This window comes from Octopus bimaculoides, chromosome 18, assembly GCF_001194135.2.
Source record: "Octopus bimaculoides isolate UCB-OBI-ISO-001 chromosome 18, ASM119413v2, whole genome shotgun sequence".
NCBI lineage: Eukaryota > Metazoa > Mollusca > Cephalopoda > Octopoda > Octopodidae > Octopus > Octopus bimaculoides.
The window spans coordinates 13,920,363-13,931,390 of NC_068998.1; the positions used below are offsets into that span (position 1 = coordinate 13,920,363).

The 11,028-nt window shown below is 36.5% G+C and overlaps 1 protein-coding gene across 2 annotated transcripts in view; it reads left to right on the top strand.

Moving 5' to 3' along the window:
• The first annotated feature begins 937 nt into the window (after positions 1 to 937).
• The window catches only part of LOC106881446 (riboflavin kinase), a 13,471-nt gene continuing 3,380 nt past the window's right edge, over positions 938 to 11,028 (top strand). The window contains exons 1-4 of one of the 2 annotated variants that reach the window (XM_014931831.2): positions 938 to 1,418; positions 1,538 to 1,794; positions 6,937 to 7,088; positions 9,671 to 9,773. In XM_014931831.2, coding sequence (XP_014787317.1) covers positions 1,695 to 1,794; positions 6,937 to 7,088; positions 9,671 to 9,773 — 355 coding nt within the window. In that variant the 5' untranslated portion in view covers positions 938 to 1,418; positions 1,538 to 1,694. Of the gene's footprint in view, positions 1,795 to 6,936; positions 7,089 to 9,670; positions 9,774 to 11,028 lie in introns of both variants that reach the window. The other variant, XM_014931830.2, reaches the window with a different exon arrangement.

The window sequence follows — 11,028 nt, forward strand, 5'->3', positions numbered from 1 at the left end:
TATATATATATATATATATATATATATATATATATATATATTAGAAATATAATATTTCTAAATCTCTATACATATATATATGGCAAGCTCCAGTTTTCAGTTTTTGTCAACTAAATCCACTGATAAGGCTTTGCTCACCCTGGATCAATAGTAGAAGACATTTGCCCAAGGTGCTATGTTATAGGACAGAACCCAAGGCCACATGGTTGGGAAATAAGTTTCTTAACCTCACAGCCACACCTGTGCCTATAGCTTATCTAATGAAAATCAAATCAAAATTAAAACTAGAAGTAATATAGGTGAATACACTAATTATCCTGCAAATTGTATTTTTTTTTTCTTCTTTCATACTAGTTCAGGTTGGATGGATCTGAATTACAATTAGTAATCTCAGTCTGGAAAGGGACAATGGTACTAGGGCCCATAAAAAAAGTAGGAGGAAGTCAGACTGTACATCAGTGCTGGGTCTGTAGCGCCTGGTAAGGACTTGTATAGGAGCGTTAAACTAAGTGTCTTTTCAATATTTAATCCTACGTTAACTTAGAAGAGTTCAAATCTTAAAAGGGTCAATAAAATAAGTACCAGTCATTTTTTTAAAATCTTTTAGTGAGGAGGGAAGACAATGCTCATGACCTCTGTGACTGCTAGGAAGAGAGGAAGGTATCTTTGAAGACCCAGCTCAAATACTTGTAATAGAGTGGACACACACACACACACATATATATATGATGGGCTTCTTTCAGTTTCCGTCTACCCAATCCACTCACAAGGCTTTGGTCGGCCCGTGGCTATAGTAGAAGACACTTGCCCAAGGTGCCACGCAGTGGGACTGAACCCGGAACCATGTGGTTGGTAACAAGCTACTTACCACATAGCCACTCCTACGCCTATCCCTAGAAAATTAATGTTACATAAATATGCGTCATACTAATGGAGAGCGGGGCGGAGAAATAAGATTGCATAATGTGTTTACTTCTCTCAATGATTTTAACGAGCAATATATAAAGTGAAATATTTATAATCAGAGAACAACATCAAGTCGCATCTTCCACTTGGGTGTAAACTAACAAAAATACAAATTTACATCCGAACAAGAGTTATACAGCTTTTCTTGTTCGTCGAATATTAAACAAACTGATATGAACAAAGGTTAATACCATTGTTGGACGGTGACTAAAATTATATTTCCTGACATAAATTTATTCCGTTCACATTGCTATCACTTTTCGAGACGATAGATGTTTCGATCGTACTATATTTGTCATATCTGCTCGGTATGATTAAGCATTTTAACAACCTTGGTTAGCAACACAGGAATAAAGCGGTAATTACGTGTCTTATAGAAAAGATAACGAGCTATATTTGACGATGGCAAACGGTTTTCAAGGTGGAAGTAAGGGAGAACAACTCTCAATACGGTAAATATTTTCAAGTGGGGTTTTTGCAAATACTGGTACAGAATAGTGAAAGTGATATATTTTCAATAATGAAAATATTAGTAGAGTGATACTTTTCCAATTCCTATATTAATTTGTAGAGGTATTTGCACGAAATCCATGCGCTGCTGAATCGTAACTGATAACACACTTGCCAGTCATAGATATAATAAACATCACGCCTTCAGGACACTCCTCACAAGTCATTGAACTTTCATCTGACTGCGACTATTGTTGCTTCTCTGCCAAACTTACAAAATGACGTCCACTGGTCCAGAAAATTACCTGCCTTACTATGCCGAAGGAAACGTAGTCAAAGGATTTGGTCGGGGCAGCAAACAACTTGGTTTTCCCACAGGTAAATAAGGATTTCTCATATACCTAATGTATATTCAGCCATCTATCAAGGTTAACCCCTTAAGCGTCCTATCCTTTTCTTACCTCATGTATTTTCCAATGTTTTAAGATGATTATTTATTTTTCCCTTTTCTCATTCTATAAATATTCCAGTTTTCCTTCGAAGAAACAATATTATCTTAGTTTGATTACATAAGGCTTTGCATGCGGTCATTTTCTGTGATCACTCCCCCTTACAATGAATTTTTTTTTTTTTAGTTGTCTAAGGCCTGATATATATAATTAGGTACTATTTATTGGTAGTTACCATCTTGGGAGATGATAAATAAACACCAGCACTATTCTAGAGTTTTCCTTTTTGTTATAAAGTCTAACCTTGAGTCCGGTATGAGGGATAAAAAAAAATCGAAGAAATCGGTAAACACTTTTTTCTTCCAGGGGGTTGCGGCGAGTGCTCTCTTATCAAAGTCTGCGGTTTCGTGTCGAATCCTAGTTAGAGCCTAAATTAAGACGACCAGTTTGCTCTTGAAAAGAAGGACAAACGACTTCATTTAATTGTTTCTTTTTCCTATAAATGCCGGATTTTAAACCTTAGATATTACTCATCATTCAAACATTTCCGTAACTCCCTGCCCTCCACGCAGATAGCATATTCCTTGCAGAAATGTTCAACAGCTGTTTGTCTTAATTTACTTTGTTATTCTGTCACAAATCAACTCCGATCGAGTAGACCTATGATCAAAGCAATCAAACCGTGACCATCCCATTTTTAAAGAAGTACCTAGGGCTATAATATCTGATGTGATATATTTCTTTAAGACTGGGATGTGAGTTGAGGGAAATTTGGCTCCTATGTGTAGCAGATCGAACGCCCACAAAAAGGTTCCCACGTTGCCGCGTTTTGTTTTTTCTTTCTTTAATAAGGCACATTAATTTGGTTGGCAAAGTGTTATTTAATCTTTTCCCTTTGGTAAAGATCCGAGTTATTTTATCTCGTATGCTTTAATTTAGACTTCAGATAAAGATCAGACATATTTTACACTCCAAGCTATCATAAGAAAAAACAATACAATAAATCCCTAATGATATAAAATTAATATGTATAATGACACAAGGGAATCAATAAGTTGTATAAAGAAAATACTCGAATATATTCTATGTTGTATTTAAATTCACAATAATTATAGCTTTGTGTGTGCGCGGTATACATAGATATATATAAAAAAAACTCATCCAGCATGACTTTAAATTGACTACCTCTGAGAATAAAAATCTTTGTTTACATTAGTTACGGAAAACGCTTTATTTGTCAACAGATTTTCTGGAAACTATTCTGTTTGTGTTAGCGTGTATATTCTCGTATATTCCATCTTCCGTCTTTCATTTGCCATATATATATATATATGTATGTATACACACACACATATTTGCGGGAAAGAAATCGTAAACTAAATATCCATTCAATTAAAAATGTAAAAAAAAAGAAAAAATTGGCTTCTTTTTAGCTTTTATTCTTTTAAATGTGGGTATTTTTACCCCTCCTCTAAATCTTACTATGCTCTTTAAAAACAAAAATTGATTTACAGATTTTTGTTTAGACCATCAGACATTTAGAATCTTGTTTTAGTTTTGTTTCAAACTTTGGTCTATAACCATGCTGTATCACCACTTCTTTTTTAATAGTTATACTTCGAAGAATATAAAGAATTATTTGATGTTGGTGGGGTGTAAATATATTTATTCGCATTTGCAGTGTTTAAATACATTTTACCTATTACATTTCCATCCGTTTTAAATTGAAACAAAGGCATTTTAAACTTTCAGGAAGTAAATGGTACCAATACTTTCATTATAGAAGACATTATTTTATTTATTTTGAAACCTTTGCATATGAATCCCATAAATACTAACATACTACATATGAATCCCATAAATTGACCGGTCGTTTCTCATTTAAATCACAATGACTGCAACTTATATCAAAACCCCACGATGAACTATCCTTTCGTTATGAGCACATGATTTGATACATAACACTAGTGGAACCCTGATGGGCAAGTTTAAAGTGTAACAATTATGCTTAGGGTTTCACGTGAACATATCGTATTCGCTGTAATAGTGGTGGGGCGTCGAAAACGTCCGTCTCACTGTATTGATACATTTTTAGAAGGTATGTATCTTTCTTCCACTGATAACTTTGATAAAATATATTCATTGGTGGTCTTATGATGGTACTTGAGGGAAGTTCTTGCTGTGCTTTTTTGCCTGTAAAGAATGAATTAGAAGAATAAAGAGTACTTATGTTGTTGAAATTGAGTAGGTCGTAAAAATTGATGAATCATCTTTCTTCTAGCGAAATATCTTGTTGAACACGTGGTTCTAACATTCAAGTGATTTACCTGTCACCGCTCAAACAAAATTTTTGTTTTACACTTGACTGTCAACAATAAACCGCTGACACATTGACTAATCATAACAGGTTGACATGGAATTCTGCAGAGGCGCAATAGGAGGTGACATTGACAATAAAAAAAAAACTCTACTAAATTCTTGGTAGAGTTTATTCGGCAATTTCTGTTTCATGAAGATCTCATCAGACAACAAATACAAGATATAAGGCTGGTAGACGTAGCTCGCACAAGGCCGAATAGAAGTGGGAAAGCGATGAAATCGAGGAGTTTAAGGAGTTCGTCTTCTTCGGGCACACAGTGAATATGCGCTGAGATATGGACGCTCAAAAGAGAATAAGGGCAGTATGGGAGGCATTTAACTCAATAAAGGATATGCTCAAAACAAAACTAGATAATACCATATGTGCTAGATTCTTCAATAACACCGTCCTACCTGTGCTCTTATACGTGAGACATGAGCTACTACGAAGATGATAGAACATCGATTGGTTACAACGCAAAGGGCCAGGGAAAGGCCCATAGTAGGATTATCATTACAGAGCTCAGTACCAAAAGCATAAGTTCCGCTGGGCCCGGACATGTCGCGAGGTTCACAGACAACAGGTGAACCTATGCAGTTGACGAATGCAGTTCGTAAGCAAGCTACTTACCACACAGCCACTCCTACACCTATGACCTGTGTATTTTAAGTGTAATCCCTCTTTGATATCATCGTCATTTTATACATATTTATTCAGAGATTGAGATGGATAAAACTCAAATCTACCCTTGAATCTTCTGGTGTAAACCAAATTATCTCACCTCTCATTTCATTGTAATTAAGTGAACGTGCCAAATCTCCTGAAAGATAACAATTCTACCTATGCATGCCAATGAATTAATATTTGTAAATTTGTTGTTACTATTGTTGTTGTTGTTGTTTCAGTCATCCAGGGAATTTCATGGAGTCGTTTGATTTGCTAGGAATAACAGCTGAAATTCCCTTATGCTAATATATTACTTAATGCTCCTGACTTTAAATCATTTAACATTGTTTCATGTTGTTTAATGCATTGCAAAACTGAATAAAAATTTACGGATTTTAATTGTTTTTTTTCCCCAAAAAAACTTTGAAAATTATGTACATATGAAAAAAAATGTGTTATCCACGATGATGAATACTGTAATGTTGACTTAAATTTTAAGGAAACAGAGTTTAAAAGTCTGTTAGTATTTGAAAGAGTGAAGGCATGTGGCTTAATGGTTAGGGTATTCGGCTCATGATCACAAAGTTGTGAGTTCAATTCCCAGTAACGCATTATGTCCTTGAGCTAAACACTTTATTTCACGTTGCTTCAGTCCACTCAGCTGGCAAAAATGAGTAGTACCTGTATTTCAAAGGGCCAGCCTTGTCACACTCTGTGTTATGCTGAATCACCCTGATAATTATGCTAAAGGTACATGTGGCTGTGGAGTACTCAGCCACTTGCACGTTAATTTCACAAGCAGGCTGTTCTGTTGATCAGATCAACTGGAACCCTTGTCATTGTAACCAATGGAATGCCAGTATTTGAAACCACTGGACCGTTAATTCTTCTGGAAAATGCATGTACATTACAACTTTTGAGTTTCACTTCTACACGTTTCAAACTTAGTGAAATTCTTGTTACTTAATCGGCATGCCACAAATTCTAAATGAAGTCATGCAGTATGTCTTGCAAACAACTCGCACATGAAAGTGCTACCAGTCGAGAACTCTGCATACCAGAAGCCAGCAAGCGTTGTGGGGTCATCAGGAGAGAATGCGCGCCGTTTCGGGGCCTACCTCTCGACAGTATCAATGCACACCGGCCCCCATCTCTGATATGAGGCCCCGCTTGCTAGATCAACTGGTTATTAAAAACAAAGCTCAATATTTCTCTAGCCATCGCTCATCATCTCTTTTTAACCAAATCCAGTGGCTAGCCTCCTCCACTGTAGTTTAACAACTTTCTTTTACATAAATTGTTGTAGAAAAGAAATTCTTATGGAATCTAAAAAAAAATGTGTTGAACAAAATATGGGGTGGCCATAGCATGAATACTTTTGATCATAATTTTTTTTCAGTCTGGGCTAACCTAGATCTAAACACCAAGGTTGTTGTAGCTCCTCGGGTCAGCCCTGATTGAACAGATTTATTACCAATTGTTTTCCTTTGCGGGGAGACATTTAGGATAATGGTGGCTGATTTGAGAACTGTATTATTGCATGACCCCACTCAATTTTGGATATTAGAGTTATTTCCCCCTTGAACTTCATAAAATTTATCATTACCGCTTATAATTTATTGCTTCTCCATTGATTGACCGCTAACTCCAAAAGTTTCTTTATTCTCTCTCTCTCTCTCTCTGTTTAGTTCCTTGTGTTCCTTTCTGTTAAAGAGCATAGGCTTGAAACATAAAAGACTTTCTCACCTTCCTGAGCGTCAAACTAATACACCTGTCTTCATCTTTGTTTCTCTGTAAATTTCAACTATATATATATATATATATATATATATATATATATATATATATATATATATATATATATATATATATGCCTATTTGATTACATATGAAAATGAATTTATAGACAAATTGAACATTAACTAACAGAGAAAAAAATTATAAGTAGAAGCAGGCTTTATGATAGAACGTATTATAGTGACAGAAAGTTAATAAGTCAATTATTACTAGACAAAATAATTACTGATTTAATATTTATTGTTACAGCAAACCATGATGAAGAAGTAGTTAGTAAATTACCATCTAGCATGGACAATGGTGTCTACTATGGTTGGGCAAATGTTGATAAAGGACCAGTTTACAAAATGGTCCTTAGTATTGGATGGAACCCCTATTATAAAAATGAAAAGAAATCTATGGTAAGTCAGTTTTTTTGGTTTTTTTCCAAGACTTTCATTAAGTATATTGTTTCATTGATTGTCGTCATTGGATTCTGATTATGTTGGGTTTTAGCCAATTGTATTTGTCTTAGTTTTTATTTTAGTCTGACACTTATTTTATCAACATCTGTCTGTCAAATGACAGAGCTATCTTTTGATGTAAAGGGACATAATGCACAGTTTTGGGTGCACATATATTAATCTCTACCTATCCACCTACTTACCTACTGTCTGTCTGTTTGTCTTTTTATCTCTCTGTTTGTCTGGCTGTTTGTCTCTCTATCTATTTATCTGTCAGTTTGTCTATCTATCTATCTATCTATCTGTGTGTTTGTTTGTCTGTCTATGTGTAAGCATGGCTGTGTGGTTAAAAAGCTTGCTTTGCAACCACATGGTTTTGAGTTCAGTTCCAATGTATGACACCTTGGGCAAGTGTCTTCTACTATAGCCAGGTCAGAAGCCCATCTTCTGTGTGTATGTCACCCCCTCCCACATGTAAACACACACTCCTTGACAGTCAGTCCTAGTTTGTTTACATCCCTGTAACTTAGCAACTCAGCAAAAAAAATAAAAAATGATACAATAAGTATAGAACTTAAAAATAAGTACTGAGTTCTATTTATTCAACTAAACCCTTCAAAGTGGTGCTCCAGCATGTCAACAGTGTAATGAGTGAAGCAAATACATGAGTATGTATGTATGTATGTATATATATGTCTAATAATAGACTCTTAGACGTTTTCCATCCATCAGTTTGAAATCACAAGGCACTGATCAACCTGACAATATAGGAGAATACATTTGTTCAGATGCAACACAGTGAGATTGAACCCAGAACCATGTGGTTACCAAGTTAACTATTACATCTCTCAGATGTGCCTCTGTTCCCTACTTGTTGAAATTTCATTGCATTAACATCTTTTTTTTGTTTTTGTTTTGTAACTTCCAGTCACAAGTTTTACCCCATTGTATGTTCTCTTTTCATAACTGTCTGTTATGTGTGTGCCAACTTTTTTGTTTTCTATTCATCTGCAACATAGAATAAACAAACGAATACAGTTATGTAAACCGACTGCTATTGTTGCTGAGCTGGCAGATTCGTTAGCATGCTGACTGAAATGCTTAACAGTATTTCGCTTCAATCTGAGTTCAAATTCCGCCGAGGTCAACTTTGCCTTTCATCCTTTCGAGGTTGATAAAATTGAACACTGGGATCAATGTAATTGACTGATCCCCTCCCCCAAAATGGCTGCCTTAGTGGCAAAATTTGAAATTATTATCGTTAGGCGGCGAGCTGGCAGAAACGTTAGCATGCTGGGCAAAATGCTTAGTGGTATTTCATCTATCTTTATGTTCTGAGTTCAAATTCCGCCGAGATTGACTTTGCCTTTCATCCTTTCGGGGTCGATAAATTAAGTACCAGTTGCGTTCTGGGGTCGATCTAATCGACTGGTCCCCTCCCTCAAAATTTCGGGCCTTGTGCATAGAGGTAAAAAAAAAAAATTATTATTATTATTATCATATTTACTCAGTAGCACCATGTGGTGAAGTCTTTAACCCTTTAGCATTCAAACAGGTCATATCCAGCCAAAATATTTAATCTGTTTTATATTGAAACTGACCAGATCTGGCCTCTCACCTCAATCCTCAATCTGGCCATTCACCTCAATCCTACATTCTGAATTCAAATTCTGCTTTTCTTCCTTTCAAGGTCGATAAATTAAGTACCAGCGAAACACTGAGGTTGATGCAATCAACTCGTCCCCACTTCCCACAAATTTCACTTCAATAGAGGCCACCAATCAAGCAGAGCCAAGCATAGTGAAGTGGCTCCTCAGTCAAAGTGGACAGCTATTTGACACATCCTGTAATCACTGGTTCATTGTGTCTCTCTCTCAGAACTCACAATGACCCAGTTTACTTAGCTGTCAGAAATTTTTTTTTTAAAACTACTTGAGACATCATCATCATCATCATCATCATCATCATCATCATCATTTAACATCTGCCTTCCATGCTGGCATGGGTTTGACCCAGACATCGACAAATACTCCATTGACTTTTATACAGTATAACCTCCCCCGCCACACACACACACACACACATATAACATCTTACTGATTGCCAAATGGGGACTTAACACATACACATACACATAACAGGCTTCCACACAGTTTCCATCTACCATATTCACTCACAAGGCATTGGTAAACCCAGCACGGTGCGACTGAACTGAAAACTATGTGATTGCAAAGCATGCTTCTTAACCACTACCTAAGAGTAGACCAAGAACGAGATATTTGGATAATATCCAAAGTCTCAGTTGGTCATGGTTAGGAATCCAGCAGGCATATGTAATAACAGTTGCTTCTGATTAGACCCTAAGGAGGAGGTGCTTGAAGACTCACAACGCTCCCAGGGATAGTGGGTAGAGAAAATGAATAGATGGATGGATGGACACTGCTTCAAGCTAACTATAACGCACAGCTAAAATATTTTGTTCATTATTACTTTTTTTTTTTCCCCACCACTTTGATTTGTTCAATTTTACCTTCTTGTAGGAAACTCATATATTGCACACCTTCAAAGAAGATTTCTATGGTCATTTATTAAAAGTCATTATAGTAGGCTATCTTCGACCAATGGCAGATTTTAATGGTCTTGGTAAGTAGTGGCAGATTGGTGCCCTTTCTCCTTCTTGTTTTATTTTTGATTGACAGCTATTTCTAAAAAAAGTGTTGTTTTATCTAAAGAAAAAAGTCAAGCATTTGAAGCAGAAACATCAATAAATAATTGTTAAAAATACACAGACAAAAACAAGGAGTTCAGTCTAAGCTCAAATGAGAAAGAAAGGCATATCTCGCATATGTAATATAGTGATTGCAAAAACTTCAATTAGTTGTATTGTCTTTCTTATCCCAGAATTTCAGTCAACTAATCTTATTAGAATTACCTCATATATTTGTTGCTTTTAGATTTTAATCACTCCTTAGTGGAAGATTTTGTCTCTAAATTGCTTGGATAATCTCAACTGATCAGTGTTTTTCAATTCAATATTATATATGTGAAACCTTATTAAAGATATATATATTTATAGTACCGCCTGACCGGCCTTCGTGCCAGTGGCACGTAAAAGCACCCACTACACTCTCTGAGTGGTTGGCGTTAGGAAGAGCATCCAGCTGTAGAAACTCTGCCAAATCAGATTGGAGCCTGGTGTAGCCATCCGGTTCACCAGTCCTCAGTCAAATCGTCCAATCCTTGCTAGCATGGAAAGCGGACGTTAAACGACGATGATGAGTAGTTTGCAGAATGCTCCCTAAGATACTTTACCTCAGCTGTATTGTTGATATTTTAGTCTGAATTGTCTAACATGTTGTTTCTCCCTAAAAGAGATAGTGAGAAAACAGAGAGTCTATCAATTCAGAGAAGCAGATGATATTTCTTTTGTTGTTTGTTCATCTACAGCAGAGTTACAATGCCTGTAATATATTTATGGCTCTTGACTGAAAAATCGTCATCATCGTCGTCGTCATCTGCAACATTATCAAGTTGCAAGTTGAGCACATTGTCTCATCATCATCATCATCATTGTCTAATGTCCGCTTTCCATGCTAGCATGGGTTGGATGATTTGACTGAGGACTGGTGGAACCGGATAGCAACACTAGGCTCCAATCTGATTTGGCAGAGTTTCTACAGCTGGATGCCCTTCCTAACGCCAACCACTCAGAGAGTGTAATGGGTGCTTTTACGTGTCACCCGCACGAAGGCCAGTCAGGCGGTACTGGCAATGGCCACGCTCAGAATGGTGTATTTTATATGCCACCCGCACAAGAGCCAGTCCAGGGGCACTGGCAACGATCTCGCTCGAAAATCCTACGAAGGCCAGTCAGGCGGTACTGGCAACGGCCACGCTG